This window comes from Anarrhichthys ocellatus, unplaced genomic scaffold (genome assembly GCF_004355925.1).
Source record: "Anarrhichthys ocellatus isolate YVR2014 unplaced genomic scaffold, GSC_Weel_1.0 scaffold898, whole genome shotgun sequence".
NCBI lineage: Eukaryota > Metazoa > Chordata > Actinopteri > Perciformes > Anarhichadidae > Anarrhichthys > Anarrhichthys ocellatus.
Window position 1 is genome coordinate 594 of NW_022280872.1, and position 16,493 is coordinate 17,086.

Below are 16,493 nucleotides of genomic sequence, written 5' to 3' on the forward strand. Positions count from 1 at the left end.
CATATAAATACAGGTTTTAAACATATAAATACAGGTTTTAAACATATGAATACAGGTTTTAAACACATAAATACAGGTTTTAAACATATAAATACAGGTTTTAAACACATAAATACAGGTTTTAAACACATAAATACAGGTTTTAAACATATAAATACAGGTTTTAAATATATAAATACAGGTTTTAAACAAATAAATACAGGTTTTAAACACATAAATACAGGTTTTAAACATATAAATACAGGTTTTAAACAATAAATACAGGTTTTAAACATTAATACAGGTTTTAAACACATAAATACAGGTTTTAAACAATAAATACAGGTTTTAAATATATAAATACAGGTTTTAAACAATAAATACAGGTTTTAAAYATATAAATACAGGTTTTAAACAATWAATACAGGTTTTAAACAYATMAAYACAGGTTTACACATATCAATACAGGTTTAAACAATAAATACAGGTTTTAAAYATATAAATACAGGTTTAAACACATAAATACAGGTTTTAAACATATCAACACAGGTTTAAACATATCAATACAGGTTTAAACAATAAATACAGGTTTTAAATATATAAATACAGGTTTAAACACATAAATACAGGTTTTAAACAATAAATACAGGTTTTAAACACATAAATACAGGTTTTAAACAAATAAATACAGGTTTTAAACAATAAATACAGGTTTTAAACATATAAATACAGGTTTTAAACACATAAATACAGGTTTTAAATATATAAATACAGGTTTTAAACACATAAATACAGGTTTTAAATATATAAATACAGGTTTTAAACAAATAAATACAGGTTTTAAACACATAAATACAGGTTTTAAACACATAAATACAGGTTTTAAACATAAATACAGGTTTTAAACAATAAATACAGGTTTTAAACATAAATACAGGTTTTAAACACATAAATACAGGTTTTAAATATATAACTACAGGTTTTAAACACATAAATACAGGTTTTAAACATATAAATACAGGTTTTAAACACATAAATACAAGTTGTAAACAATAAATACAGGTTTTAAGCACATGAATACAGGTTTTAAACATAAATACAGGTTTTAAAGAATAAATACAGGTTTTAAATATATAAATACAGGTTTTGAACCAATGGGACATTCTTTCGCTACAGCAGCATTTATGGTACAGGTAAATAAAATAACAATATAAATGCAATATAAAAATGAAAATGCACAATATATACAATTAAATAGAATATTAAATTAACTGTTAACTAACTAAACTAACCAGTAGTGCAAAGATTGAACCAAACAACAAACAAAGAACAGAGTAGCGTGTCACAGTCGTGTGACTGATCTGTTCAGACGTGATTTATTTAAAGTCTTATTGCAGAATGTTCCCCTGTATCTGGAGCAGTCTGTCCCTGCAGAAGGTGCAGAGGTTGGTCCTGGTTATCCAATATGAATAACAGTTTCTTCAGTGTCCTCCTCTCCACCTCTTCTAGACTGTCCAGTTTGCAGCCAATGATAGAGTCAGAAGATAAAATCCACAAATTAAGTAAAAACAATCATTTTGATGGAAAGTCTCAATTCTGAGAAACAAAAGTTGTGAAAATGACACAAAAGGTTATATATATGAAAAATGACTTCAGATTACTCTAAATGATTGAGTCAGAATAAAGTCTGAGTGAAATGATCAAACTATCTATACACATACAGTATATCTATATACATATAGATATACTGTATATATATATATATATATATATGTGTGTCTATAAATTACATTCAGAGAAAGGTTTGTGTGAATGATGAATTATGAAACACAAAACATCCTTTTTGTATTTTAAATTAAAGGTAGTAGAGTTTAAGAAAAGTCTGTAAAGACACTTTCAAACCAGAAACTCGAAATCTAGTGAAAATCATAAACTATATAAACTATAAATAACTGGAAATAAATCAGATTTTTAGGTTTAACTTTCATTTTAATTTTGAACAAAAAAAGTCAAAATATTTAATGAAAATTAATATGAAAATTAGATTAAGAGAAAATGTATGAAAGATGGAAATCATAAATACTGTAAATCAATAATCTATACTTAAACACGTTCAAAAATCACATTTCTTTATTCTTTACAAGAACAAAACATCAAATTTCCAAATTTATGCAAAAGCATCACTTCACAAAACAGGACCGAACTGTCACCATCGTTAATAATAATAATAATAATAATCAGAGCAACAGAAGAGAAGAGCAGTCAGTGTTCATCAGGCGACTCTTCATCATCATCATCATCATAGGAAAATAGTGAAAAAGAAGCTTCAGAAGATCATATTTATCAAAAACACACAAAAGTGCATCAACGTTCAAAAGATCAATAATTTAAATCTTCATCATCGTGTGAAACGATTTCCAAAACCAGCACAGTGAGTTCAGAGGAGGACATGCAGGAGGAAGGCATGATGAAGAGGAGGAAGAAGAGAAGGAGGCTCCTCATTGGCTTCCTGAGATTCAGGGAATAATAATATTGCAGTTTGTTCTTTGTGTTCAAAGAGAAATCAATCAGCTGATCAGGAGTCAGTTCATCAATAAAACATCAAACGCTTCTAGTTTTACTGAGAGATCGTTTTTATATCGTGATGTTTTTTAAACTTTTATTATTATAACTTATCTTTCGACTGAATAAATAACGAGAATAATCTGAGAAAAAACATCTTAATAGAATGAAAACAAGAAACGTTTGATGTTATAACGAGAAACAAATATTCAGTTTATCGCGTCTTCAAAAGTGAACGTGAGAAAAAAGATGTGACGACAAATGTGATAAAAGACACAAAGTTATGGTGATATTTAAATTCTATATAATTGTTTTCATCGTGATGTTTCTTGATTTGTCATTTGGTGCATTTTTATTTGTGAAAATAACCAAACAGGATAAAATATCTGTTTCTTTTTAAATCGACTGTATGACAATAAAAACACAGTTTATTGATATGAAGTCATTAATGTTCTTTGTGACGATGCATTCTTCAGATAAGTTTATTGACGGTTTGTCATTATTTCTCATGAACGCACAGGTTCCATTATCATCGTTATACCACGAGTGTAACGATGTAAATAAACTGTGCGGTTATGAAACACAACGAACACCCTTCGGCCAATCAGGGTCGAGTATTCGCCACGTAGACATTCCCTTATTGTTTTATGTGGTTAACAATCTTAAAAGAACTCATTTTAATTCTTCAGCTCCGTCACACCTCGTAGTGAAGGTCGTTGAGCTCCAGTCTCGTGTAGTGCCGTCTGTCGAAGGACTCCATCGCTTTGCGGCCCCCGACGGCCAGAGCCAGCGTGAGCACGGCGAGCCCGAGCACCATGAACGCCACCACGCCGCTCTTCAGCGTGCCTCGCGTTGCCGACGATGTTGCCGACTTCCCGCGGCCGGCGCTGGAGTTCTGGAGGGCCTGGTCGGACTGGACGGCGCCTTTGGGGACGATTACCAGACTCGCTGCTGGAGTCGTCTTTGTGGTGGACAAATCAGTGGTGGTGGTCGTAGCAGGAAGAGGAGTCGTAGTGGTGGTGGTGGCAGGAGTAGTAGTAGTAGTACTAGTAGTAGTAGTAGTAGTGGCAGGAGTAGTAGTAGTAGTACTAGTAGTAGTAGTGGTAGTGGTTGGAGCAGGAGTAGTAGTAGTGGTAGTAGTGGTAGTTGTAGTTGTAGTAGTTTCAGTGTTGGGCAGTGGTTTGTCAGTAGTTCTTGGTGCAGCCTCCCTCTTGGCCGTGACAAAAGGAAGTGATGTGGTGGAGCACTGCGTCGGCCGGGTGAAGGTAATGGTGCCGACGGGATGAAGCTTCACTTTCTTGGCTGTTTTGTTTTGCTTTTTAGTGGTTTTGTTTGGCTTCTTCGTGGTGGTGGCTGCAGTAGAAGTAGTTGTAGAAGCTGCTGTTGTAGTTGTGGTCGTGGTGGGTGCTGGAGTTACCGGAGGCATTGTGGCGATGATGATGATGAATGGAGGTGCTGTAGTGGTGGCGGGAGCTTGCGTGGTGGTGGTTGTTGTTGTGGTTGTTGTTGTGGTGGTTGGAGCCGTGGTTGTTGTGGTTGTTGGTGGTGTTGTTTTTGTACTTTGTGTGGTGGTTGTTGTGGTGGGTTGTGTGGTTGTTGGTGTAGTTGTGGCCGGTGTGGTGGAGGTGGTGGTGGTTGGTTCCGTGGTGGTCGTCATGGTTAAGGGTCTCACTGTGGTCGGATGAATCAAACCTGTGAAGAAACACAGTGAAATGTTAAAGAAGCAAAGAATCAGGAAGCTGAACTTCAACATCACAAATATACCTGAGCAGGTAGTGTTGAGATTTCACCGTGTGCTCTGAACAAAGGGGCCTGCAGAGCAGTCAAAAGCCTGATTTGAGTTTAAGATAACACCAAAGCTCCAGGTCTGAGGTCTCATTGGACGAGAGCCACAGCCTCCACAGGACTTCCTCTGCCTGTCACTGAAACCATAAAACTCTGAGCCATTCCACGTGATTCGATTCGCATGCAAAGAGGCACAGAAACAATGTTGCTTTTGAAGAAACCCTAGGTCATAGTCTTAACTCTGCTGGACGAATAGAAGAGAATGGATAACTTCTATGCCCCGTTCTCTCACCGTTAACGTCCACATTTTGCCAGTCATAAGGAAGAAGAATCCCCTTAATTTCCGAGGATAAACTCTCTACCAAACAGAGAGTTTATCTCCGCGCAGCTGGAAGCTCCGGATCCCGAGTTTAACCCAGAAACTCGAAGAACCACATCGACTGCTACGAAGTCATCTCACAGTAAGAGGCTTGTGTCTGGGCAGAGTTTAGGTCATAGTGTGTTTATTACCTTGTTTGTTTTGTTTTAAGTTTATTGTTTTGTTATAACGTGTTCTTGTGTGTTTATGGACCGCCGAGTTCCGTTAGTGCTGTGAAGAACCTACTGTTGTAATAGTGTTGTGTTAGATCATCACTGTAAGTGAAGTTGGTAACTGTTGTTTTATCAGTTCAAAGATCAGAACCGCGGCCGAATCTAAGTTCACCAGTTAGGTTTCTGCGTGATAGAGAAACAATCTCTGTATTTTGCCGTGGTGGTGAGGATCTGCCTTGTTTTGATCAATGTTATTAAAACTTAATAAACTCTGTTATACTTTAAAGCAGGGGTCTTCAAAGTTTTTCAGGCCAAGGACCTCCAAACTGATAGAGAGATGGAGCAGGGACCCCCGACTATATATAGTGTATAAAATTGTGTTTTATATTAAATGGGCCTAGTACCGTGTATACCTCTTTATTGTGCATTCAATACTAAGCTATTCAAATAATACACAGGTTCATATATTCATGTTTTTATTCCCACACGAGCCCTATTTTTAGGCCTCTGCTCGAAAATTGCATACCCATACTAAAGAGAGAGTAGATCTCTAACTACAAGGTCTATTTAATAATTTTGATGGTATAATACAGGTAACACTTGTGAGATGTGTTGAGATGTGTAAATATTGTACATACTGTATGTTACTGGTTAATAGTGAATGAAGATGGAACACAGCTCAAATTGAAATTTTTCAGGTTCGCCTGAAAAAAAAGCACTTGTATTGAAATTATGTCTGTGAAATAATGCAGCTGAAAGCCTAAAAACACTCCCAAATCATAGCACAACATGCCAGTAGTCCCTAAAAAAGATTTGGCTTTGATAAAGTGAAGCAAACAAAAGTTATAGAGTTTATTGTGTCAGAGAGGTCGCGGGAGGTCAAGCAGATTTGTCATTTTGGAACCTGTTCCATTGTACTTTTATATACTATATAACTAAATATTTCACTTGTTTTATCACTACTAGTATCCAATCTATCCAAATACAGCAGTTTGGCATCATTTTGAGCTCTCATATCTCTCCTCCATGGAATTTTCTCGTCTCTGTCTGTGTCGATGGAGCCCTTTTTAAGGCCTGTAATTGGCGGATTTCATCATGTGACACCTCGTTAGACCCAGATGAATGTCAGGAAAGCAGTAGGCGGGTTCTTGAGTAGATTGACAGACTTTTTATCCCAATCCGTGCCACGCAACCCCCATGCGTAAAATGATTCGCCGAACACTAGAATGCCGACCATTTTGTGGTAGTTTCACCCAAAAACGCCATTTTCTCACACACACACAGTGGATGAGAGGAAGAAGACGGCCGAAATGGATTACCGTCAATTCCCAGCGTTTTTCTTCAAGAAAATCACCTCAAGGTACGATGCGTTTACATTTTTTTGCTGTGGAGCGGTTTGTTGTTCGTTGGCTTTCTGGATGTAACTTTTTAATGGTTTCACGGAGAGGAATGTGGAGGATATGACTGGACTCGTGGTCGAATCCTCGTGCTTTCTGATGTATGCAGCAGCCATGATAGCGGCCAGCGTTGTGATGGGAGATGCAAACGGAGTGCATAGGTCGCCGATTCGTGGTGAAAAATACGTGATATTGTGGTAAATCTTCTAGATATGATATTAGTTTGTGTATAATTGTGTTTGCAGTGTGTGAAATGGCTGGTATGATGATTTTGCCCAGACTTTTTTCGTTAATTCCGTATATAATATGTGTGGAGCATTCATTATATTTGTTTATGAAAAGTGCATTCTACGACACACTACCACGCTAAACGGTGTCGCTCGAACCCCAAATGGGGCTTGGTTTTGTGGCGCTTGTTGGCTGTAGGATTCTAATGGTTTCACGGAGAGAAATTCTGAAGATATCTGTGGACTCTGTCGAATGCTCGTGCTTTTTGCTTTCTCGGTTAGCTGTGTTAGCGGTTAGCATTTTCCTTGTTCAGCTTTTTACGGAGTGGATGGCCGCAGAGTCATGCCGAAAAATACGTGATATTGTGGTACGTCTTCTAGATATGATATTAGTTGTGTATAATTGTGTTTGGAGTGTGTAAAAACTGACTTACATGATAGTGTATACATGTATACATGCAAAATATTCGCTCTCGATATGTACATTTTTTCGACGATTTTGCTACGCCACTTGAGCACGAAGCCCCCAAATTCGGGGGCGTCGTGTTTAAGAGGTACATGTGCAAGGTACAGTGAGTAGGGGGGCCGTGCCACTGCCATTTATAAACTTGCCTTGTCAGCTGATACCAATGCCAATATCAACATTGTCTGTCAACAGCATGATAATCATCATACAAGCTATTCAAACTGTTGTTTTCATTTTAAACATAAATGTGGAAACGAAAAATGAGTGATGGCCTATTAGTGCCACTGCCATGCAGAAACATACCTGTTATCTTTCATACAATACTGAACTATTAAAATAATGGACATATTAGTAGTGAACAGAGTACCTGAACAGGTAGTGAACAGAGTACCTAAACGGGTAGAGAACAGAGTACCTGAACAGGTAGAGAACAGAGTACCTGAACGGGTAGAGAACAGAGTACCTGAACGGGTAGAGAACAGAGTACCTGAACGGGTAGAGAACAGAGTACCTGAACGGGTAGAGAACAGAGTACCTGAGCGGGTAGTGAACAGAGTACCTGAGCGGGTAGTGAACAGAGTACCTGAGCGGGTAGAGAACAGAGTACGGGTAGAGAACAGAGTACCTGAGCGGGTAGAGAACAGAGTACCTGAGCGGCTGAACTCACCTTTGTAGATGTCGTAGGTGTTGATGCCGTCCTGAGCCTTCATTAAAGGACAGTCCTGCTCCGTCTGACAGTGGAACAGGAAGCAGTTATCTTCCCCGGCGTGTTTGTTGGCGTTGAACACGGCCATGTTGCATTTGGCGCCTTCAGAAACACAGAAACAGTGGAGAGAAGTTGAAGGTTGTGTTCTATACGATGGAGTTTATTGATATTAGGGGTGGGGGAAAAAAACGATACAGCATAGTATCACGATATTTTGCGTGGCGATATTGTATCGATACACGGACGCCAAGTATCGATCTTTTAGTATATAAACTATATAATACATTTTTTTCTTTTTAAACTACTAGAAACATCTAATCAATTGCTTTTTCAGTCCACTAGATGGTGCTGAGTTATTTTCTGGTGAGGTCAGGAAAGGTAGGAAGTTGGTCAAAACAAAGATAGAGACATCTGGCCTCACAACATGGGGAGAGTGCAGCGCATAACTGTCCCTCTGCCCTTGACGTCCACGCATCGCAAGTTATACTGAGTTATATAACTCTTATATCCTACTTATATAAGTTGTAGTTCATATACTGAGTCCACACGTTTGCATTTAGTTAAGTTGGACTATGTAGTAATACAAACAGTTCAGTTTGTCAGGTTCATGCAACATTTATGACATTGTTGGTCAGTCTGTCTGCTTGACAATCTTATTTTACTACAATAAAAATGATTGAAGTGAGATGAACAGACTGAAAACTTTATCTTATTAGATAAAACATGTTGACACAGTTTTCCTTTGGGGACATAATTTGAAGTTGAAAAAAGTAATAAATTGCAATATATGCCTATGTTATCGCAATACTCAGAATATCGCAGTATCGTGATAATATCGTATCGTGGGATCTCTGGTGATTCCCACCCCTATATTTTACCCACAATGCCCTAACCCACCGTCGTAGACCAGAGACTCACCTGAGAACCACTAAGACCTGGTTTCCCATCCACAGGTACATGTACTGGACCGAGTGGGGCGGGAAGCCAAAGATCGACCGGGCGGCGATGGACGGGACGGGCCGGATCACTCTGGTGGCCGACGTGGGCCGAGCCAACGGACTCACCATCGACTACGCCGAGCGGCGCCTCTACTGGACCGACCTGGACACCACGCTCATCGAGTCCTCCAACATGCTCGGTGGGAACCCGTTGTTTTAAAACGTTAATGAAGACGATCGGCACCATGTTGGTCTCTCAGTCTTCATCTCCACATGTTCACCAGATGTGGCGTCTGATTTAGATAAACTAACGTTTAGAGAAAAGATGGAACATTAAAAGTCTGAAATGGTCTCTTTTCTTCCAGAGATGTTCTGAACATAATTGGTTTCACAACATCTGAGACTTATGGTTCAAAACTTATAGGCCAAAATGTAAAGTTGTTGTCTCGTACATTTTGACTTAAATCTCAGAGAATATTAAAGGTTCTTTCCTGTGAATTTGTAGGTTTTTACTCGTGAATTTAAACATATTTTCCCGTAAATGTACTACTTTGATGTGAGATTAGATTAGATTTTTGACTAAAATATCAAGAATATCAAAGTTTATCTCTTTTAAATTTGTAGGTAATTTTCTCGTAAGAATGAGAATTTCAAGTTTTTTTTCTCGTAAATTTACGATTTCAATATCCTTAAAATTCCCTTTGGTCGGAACCACAGTTTTGTTTGACTTAATAATTTCAGAGAATATCCACGTGTTTGTTTTGTACTTTGGCTGAACTTTACTCCAGATTTAGTTCGTAAAGGAACCGTTTTATTTTTGATGATGAATATGTTTCACCATATTACCATATTACAACTCCTGTCCTCAGGTCAGGACCGAGAGGTGATAGCAGACGACCTCCCTCATCCTTTCGGCCTCACCCAGTACCAGGACTACATCTACTGGACCGACTGGAGCCAGCGCAGCATCGAGCGGGCCAACAAGACCAGCGGCCAGAACCGCACGGTGATCCAGGGCCACCTGGACTACGTCATGGACATCCTGGTGTTCCACTCGTCCAGACAGGCCGGCTGGAACGCCTGCGCCTCCACCAATGGACACTGCTCCCACCTCTGCCTCGCCGTGCCCGTCAGCAGCTTCGTCTGCGGATGCCCCGCCCACTTCTCCCTCAACTATGACAACAAGACGTGCAGCGGTGAGGCGGCCGGTTAAATACGTGGAGAACATCTTGCTCTTCATCAGAACCCTGCAGGTCTGACCCGGTTCTTCTTTGTCTTCCAGCTCCGACCTCCTTCCTGTTGTTCAGCCAGAAGACAGCCATCAACCGCATGGTGATGGACGAGCAGCAGAGTCCGGATATCATCTTGCCGATCCACAGCCTGAGGAACGTCAGAGCCATCGACTACGACCCGCTGGACAAGCAGCTGTACTGGATCGACTCCAAGCAGAATGTGGTCCGCCGGGCTCAGGAGGACGGGAACCAGGTACATCACAGACCAGATCCCTGTTGAAGTGGTTCAATATTTTAAACCTGTTTGTGACTCTGGTCTGGTCCCATCAGAGTATGACGGTGGTCTCCAGCTCCCTGGGGGGACCCAGTCAGGGTCTGCAGCTCTACGACCTGAGCATCGACATCTACAGCCGCTTCATCTACTGGACCAGCGAGGTCACCAACGTCATCAACGTCACCCGGACCGACGGCAGCAGAGTCGGGGTGGTTCTGAGAGGAGAGACGGACAAACCCAGAGCCATCGTGGTCAACCCGGAGAGAGGGTCAGTGTCCACAAAACAATGTCCCGGAGAGAGGGTCGGTGTCCTCTAAACAATGTCCCCGAGAGAGGGTCGGTGTCCTCTAAACAATGTCCCCGAGAGAGGGTCGGTGTCCTCGAAACAATGTCCCCGAGAGAGGGTCGGTGTCCTCGAAACAATGTCCCCGAGAGAGGGCCAGTGGGTCAGTGATGGACTTCATGAGGTTTCTGTTCAGGACACAAACGTGATTCTAGAGTTTTGAAGAAATGAATTGTGCAGATGTTCTGAGAGTAAAACTCTCCAGAAACAAGCACATGACTCGTGGTTCTGTGCTGCAGGTACATGTACTTCACCAACCTGCTGGAACGTTCTCCGAAGATCGAGCGGGCGGCGCTGGACGGAACGGAGCGAGAGGTTCTGTTCTTCAGCGGTTTGGGGAAACCCGTCGCTCTGGCCATCGACAACGAGGCGGGGAAGCTGTTCTGGGTCGACTCGGACCTGAGACGCATCGAGAGCAGCGACCTCTCTGGTGAGTCTGGAGGGTTCAGATCCACATCAGGGTCTACCCCAGGTGGTGGGGAGGGTCACTAAGATCCACATCAGGGTCTACCAGGTGGTGGGGGGGGTCCCCCCGCTCTGTCTGTACGTTGAACCATCAAGCTTCGCTTAGCATAAAGATAACATCTACCGATCAGCTCCTCTGAAGCTGACCAACATGTTTATATCATCATATCATAATATCATAATCATTTGTAGTTTGGGAGAATGCCGGATTATTTCTTGGCCAGAAATACCTATAAAAAGTAACTTAATATTTTTATACTGAATTAGCTGCTTCCACCTGTTCCCAGTAATAATGCTAAGCTAAGAGCCTGTAGCTTCATATTTAGCATACAGTCATGAGAGTGGCATCTCTGTGTCTCTGTCTGTCTCTGTGTGTGTTTTAACCCTGTGAGTAGCAGGACAGACTAGACTGAGGACACTTTGTCTTGTGTCTGTAGAGTAGAAGTTTGTCTGATCTCAGCACATTCCTGAGATTTTCTGAGCTCCAGCTCAAAGATTTCTACATTTCTGTTTTTTTATGTCAAGATGGGGTGCTGAGTGTACATTGATGAGAAATAAAATGGACTTTTTTGATTTTAGCAAATGGCTGCAATGAAACAAAGAGTGAAAAATTTAAAGGGGTCTGAATAATTTCCGTACCCACTGTATATAATGTGTTGTTCATATGTTTGTTTAAACGTCTGAACCATGAGTGATCTCTGTCTGATTGTGTCGACTGTTGCATCACTGTCCTCCTGCCTCCCCCCTCAGTTTCTCACCCGTTTTGTTGCCTCTGATCCTGAACCTTTTGGCCCTACAACCTTGTTTTGTTTTTTTCCTCCCGGCGCTTTTTAAATGAATAAACATTCAGGAGCCAATCGGATCGTGATCGCAGACTCCAACATCCTGCAGCCGGTGGGCCTGACGGTGTTCGGGAACCACCTGTACTGGATCGACAAGCAGCAGCAGATGATCGAACGCATCGACAAGACCACGAGGGAGGGACGCACCAAGATCCAGGCCCGCATCGCCTACCTCAGTGACATCCACGCTGTCCACGAGCTGGACATGAGGGAGTACAGTGAGTCTGAATCCTAGAGATGTTAGGAACCTTAGGGACATTGGAGACGTTGAGACATTAGGAGACCTCAGTCTGTCCTCAGGCTCTGTGTTTGACCTCTTATCTGTCCTCTGTCTCACCTGTCCAGGTAAACACCCGTGTACGTGGGACAATGGCGGCTGCTCCCACATCTGCATCGTGAAGGGAGACGGGACGACTCGCTGCTCGTGTCCCGTCCACCTGGTGCTGCTGCAGGACGAGCTGTCCTGTGGAGGTGAGAGACAAACTCAACGGTCCTCTTACTGGTTTTGAACCGGGCTCGATCTGACGCGTCTTATGTCTCCGTCTCTCAGAGCCCCCCACCTGCTCCCCGGAGCAGTTCTCCTGCACCTCCGGAGAGGTTGACTGCATCCCTCAGGCCTGGAGGTGCGACGGTTTCCCCGAGTGTGACGACAGCAGCGATGAGGAGGACTGTCCCGTCTGCTCCGAGTCAGAGTTCCAGTGTGACAGCCGGCAGTGTATCGACCTGAGCCTCCGCTGCAACGGGGAGGTGAACTGTCAGGACCGGTCTGATGAGAACAAGTGTGAAGGTGAGACGGGTCCACAACCCTCCACACAAACATTTATATATATATAATCACTGTAATAGTTCTGCTCCTCTATAGAAACACAACCAGCATGACTAGAAGTAGAGAGCAAATTTATTTTACAAAAATTGGAAAACAATGTAATCTAAATATTCAACATGTTTGTAAGTGTCTACAAGTTTTACCAATGTTGAAAAATAAAATGTAGGCTCTACGTGCTATGAATATTAAACTATTTATATTTTAACATCCTCTCCCCTCTCCCCTCTCTCTTCTCCCCTCTCTCCTCTCCCCTCTCTCCTCTCCTCTTCTCTCCTCTCCTCTCTGTGTTCACTTCCTGTAGTTCAGTCAGAGTGTCTCCTCCTTGTGGTCACATGACTGTTGGTCTCAGATGAATCAATCATGATGTCATAGTTTCACACTTTAATGTTTAAAGTGAACTCTTTATTAGGGTTGAGATTTTAAATGAGACATTTACAATAAAATGTTTTAGATGAAATATCACATTTAAAGCTCAGTTTTGGCTGCTTTTTATCACGAAAGCGGTCGTTGCACATGATATGTTCAAGGACCGTCGGAAAAATGAAAATCTCACAATAATGACTGATAAACGGTGAAGTTTTGGTGATTGTTTAAAGAAAATGTGTTTCAATCCTGCCAGCTGGTTTTGGGGTTCAAACATTGAAGATAAACATGAGTTTATCTTCACGATCGACTTTGACTCAATAAATAAGAGACGGGAAGCGGAGAATAGAACACAGCATCATGAGAGCTGAGACATTAACGGAGGACGTGACCAGTGTTTGTCTTCCTGTTTGTCTCCCAGTACGCTGTCCTCCGGACCAGTTCACCTGCTCCAATGGTCAGTGCATCGGGAAGCACAAGAAGTGTGACCACAACATGGACTGTACGGACAACTCTGATGAGATCGGCTGCTGTGAGTCTATTAACAGATATTAGATACACTACGTCACCACTGTTAACAATAATAAAACATAACACAGGATGCTGCTCATCTCTTTAAGTGTTCACGTCTTTAGTTTCATAAAGTTATAGAAAACTAAATAATAAAACTTAATAATAATAAATAATAAGCATGTGTTTATACATGTAATCGTTTACTATGGAGGACCAAGGCTGTCATTACAAGAAACAAAGGAACAAAGAAATGTTCAATTATCAAATAAATGTGCAGGTCGTTTAAAAACATGAATTAGAAATTAAAGCTGCAAGCAGCGATGTACGGGCCCTCGCACCTTCCCGCGTCTCGGGGGTACTGGCGGAACGCTGGCAGACGCGGCGGTGAATGTCTTTGACCATCGGACAACGCGTCCCGGAGTTGAACGTATTTTTCCAGCGTGGACTGTGTGACGCTGGAAATTATGTAGTGCAAATATTACACCACTTACTGTATCCACTATGTGGCGCTAGACAACATGCGCAAACATGCATTATGTTGCTCTACATCAAGTGCAGACCACATCATGTACCGTATTTTCCGCACTATAAGGCGCACTGGATTATAAGGCGCACCTTCAATGAATGGCCTATTTTAGAACTGTTTTTATATATAGGGCGCACCGGATTATAAGGCGCATAGAATAGAAGCTACTACAGTCAAATGTTTGACAGGGGTTGCGTTATGCATCCACTAGATGGAGCTGTGCTGAAGGGAATGTCAACAAAACAGTCGGATAAATCATTCAGTCAAACTTTATTGATTTTTGATTTCATTCACAATACGGTAACTTAAACGTAGAGGGGAACTTTTCCCTGATTCAGTAAACACGTAAAAGAAACACAATCTGATACCGCTAAATCAAAAGTTGGTGCATAACTCAACATTGTTAAGTTATGGTACGTATATAACACGTAAAGCTCACTTTTTCAGTTCATTCCCCCGTCCACGAATCCCTCGAATTTTTCTTCTTCAGTGTCCGAATTGAACAGTTGGGCGAGTACGTCATCCAACATGCCCGGCTCCCTCTCGTCATTATCCGAGTCAGTGTCGCTGCTATTACCTGGCAGTTCAGTGATTATTCCTGCCTTCGTGAAAGCTCGGACCACAGTTGAGACTGATATATCAGCCCAGGCATCCACGATCCATTGGCAAATAGTGGCATAAGTCGCTCGGCGCTGTCTCCCCGTCTTGGTGAACGTGTGTTCGCCTTCTGTCATCCACTGCTCTATTCCCATGTTCGGCTGCGTAGCTGACAGCCTTGAGTTTGAACTCAGCGTCGTAAGCGTGTCTCTTGAAAGGTGCCATTTTGGGGTCTTTATACACAGAAGTGGTGTTGGACTAGGAGTAAGCACAGTACCGGTGTTTACCGCTATTACTTCGGCGACGCCCCTGACTACGGTAGCCGTAATGCTGCAAGCGGTGCGGCTTTGTAGTTTACCAGTCGTACTGAAACATTTTGACAGAGCGCCGTGTACAACCAGTATAGATCAACCAATTAACCAATTGATCCATATATAAGGCGCTCCGGATTACAAGGCGCACTGTCGTTTTTGAGAAAATTAAAGGCTTTTAAGTGCGCCTTATAGTGCGGAAAATACGGTAAATCCGATGCCGTTTGTCACATAACGCCGTTTTCCTGTTGCCAGTAGGTGGCGCTATGACTATGAGTGAAAATTGGCTTGTAGACATCCTCAGGCCATGACTGTTATCAAGTATGGTAAGTTTGGGGCAGATTTGAGCAAGTCCAGTGGAGTTACATCAGCTTGTTGTTTAACGGCGAATCACGTAAAATGGCCGCCACGTCACGGCTACACCATTCCATCAAACGTAAAGCTTTGAATAACTTTTAATAGCAAAGGTCTTTAGATTATACTGACCAAATTTGAAGTGGCTCTGACAAAGTCCCTAGGAGTTCGTTAAAGTATAGCGACTAGAAATCAAGGGAAAATTCACACAAAAATCAAAATGGCTGACTTCCGGTTAACTTTAGAGCATGGTCAAGAGACTTTTTTGTAAATCTTCATGTGATACATGTGCCTACCAAATTTTATACATGTAGGTCAAACATAGCGCTGGTGCTGTGTTTTTGAATATTTGTAGGGGGTGCTATTGAGGCAATTTGAAAGGGTCAAGCCAAAAAGCCATATGAAATATTTATTTACATCACCTATGACACCTGTGCAAAGTTCCAAGGCTTGTTGAGCATCCTAAGCCACAGAAAAATAAGCTTCATTTTTCGTGGCGTTTAACAGCAACACAGCGTTTAACAACAACTCCCAATATTCATGATGAAGCATCATCAATGTCTTACGGCTTAGCTTACCAAATTTGAGACTGATCTGGGCAACTTCTTAGTCGGAGTACATCAAAGTATAAAACTTGTCATTTCCTTTTGCCAGTAGGTGGCGCTATGAATTTGTGAAAATGTTGGCATAGAAATGTGCTCAGGCCTGGACCAGCATCATGCAGAACAAGTTTGGGGAAGATTGAATAAAGTACCTTGGAGTTACAACAACTTCCTCTTTCATGGCGAACGGCACGAAATGTGCGTGACATAGGCGCCACATAAAACGAAGGTCGTTCAATGTCAGTAGACCATTTTAGTAACTTTTCATCATTAATGTCTTTAGATCATCTTGACCAAATTTGAAGATGATCGTAGAAATTCTGTGAGTTCGTTAAAGTACAATGCCTGAAAACGATGCAAAATGCAAAGAAATGGGAGTATTACTGCATCGCCCCCTAGTGGTTGTATGGAATAAAAATGTGAGGGCATGTTACAGGACACAATGTGAACATATGTTACAGATTTTGTGAGGATAGGCCACATGGTTTTGAAGTTTTATATATATATTTATATATCTATCTATCTATCTATCTATCTATCTATCTATATCTCTAGATAGATAGATCTATCTATATCTCTAGATAGATCTATCTATATCTCTAGATAGATAGATCTATCTATATCTCTAGATATAGATCTATCTATATCTCTAGA

The 16,493-nt window shown here is 41.4% G+C and overlaps 2 protein-coding genes across 2 annotated transcripts; one reads left to right on the plus strand and one right to left on the minus strand.

The window, feature by feature from the left end:
* Window positions 1-3,235: 3,235 nt before the first annotated feature.
* On the minus strand, window positions 3,236-7,810 carry LOC116377101 (uncharacterized protein DDB_G0290587-like). The gene is made up of 3 exons (XM_031838650.1): window positions 7,615-7,810; window positions 3,627-4,233; window positions 3,236-3,428 (listed from the first exon to the last, which is right to left on the minus strand). Exons 1-3 carry the CDS (start codon window positions 7,739-7,741, stop codon window positions 3,236-3,238), a joined length of 927 nt encoding a protein of 308 aa, XP_031694510.1. The 5' UTR covers window positions 7,742-7,810.
* Window positions 7,811-8,506: 696 nt separating this feature from the next.
* Window positions 8,507-13,938, plus strand: LOC116377102 (low-density lipoprotein receptor-related protein 6-like). The gene is made up of 9 exons (XM_031838652.1): window positions 8,507-8,791; window positions 9,461-9,787; window positions 9,874-10,076; window positions 10,154-10,365; window positions 10,680-10,870; window positions 11,756-11,965; window positions 12,093-12,218; window positions 12,298-12,534; window positions 13,358-13,938. Exons 1-9 carry the CDS (start codon window positions 8,611-8,613, stop codon window positions 13,489-13,491), a joined length of 1,821 nt encoding a protein of 606 aa, XP_031694512.1. The 5' UTR covers window positions 8,507-8,610; the 3' UTR covers window positions 13,492-13,938.
* The last annotated feature ends 2,555 nt before the right edge of the window (window positions 13,939-16,493 follow it).

Bases quoted from the DNA above. Each gene is read 5' to 3' on its own strand.
- LOC116377101 (XM_031838650.1), bottom strand. From the start codon at position 7,741: ATGGCCGTGTTCAACGCCAACAAACACGCCGGGGAAGATAACTGCTTC. The intron at 4,234-7,614 runs GTGAGTTCAGCC...GTTTCTTCACAG, and splicing joins CACCTACGACATCTACAAAG to GTTTGATTCATCCGACCACA. The intron at 3,429-3,626 runs TACTACTACTAC...CCAGAACTCCAG, and splicing joins ACCACTACTACTACTAGTAC to CGCCGGCCGCGGGAAGTCGG.
- LOC116377102 (XM_031838652.1), top strand. From the start codon at position 8,611: ATGTACTGGACCGAGTGGGGCGGGAAGCCAAAGATCGACCGGGCGGCG. The intron at 10,366-10,679 runs GTCAGTGTCCAC...TCTGTGCTGCAG, and splicing joins GTGGTCAACCCGGAGAGAGG to GTACATGTACTTCACCAACC. The intron at 10,871-11,755 runs GTGAGTCTGGAG...ATAAACATTCAG, and splicing joins CGAGAGCAGCGACCTCTCTG to GAGCCAATCGGATCGTGATC.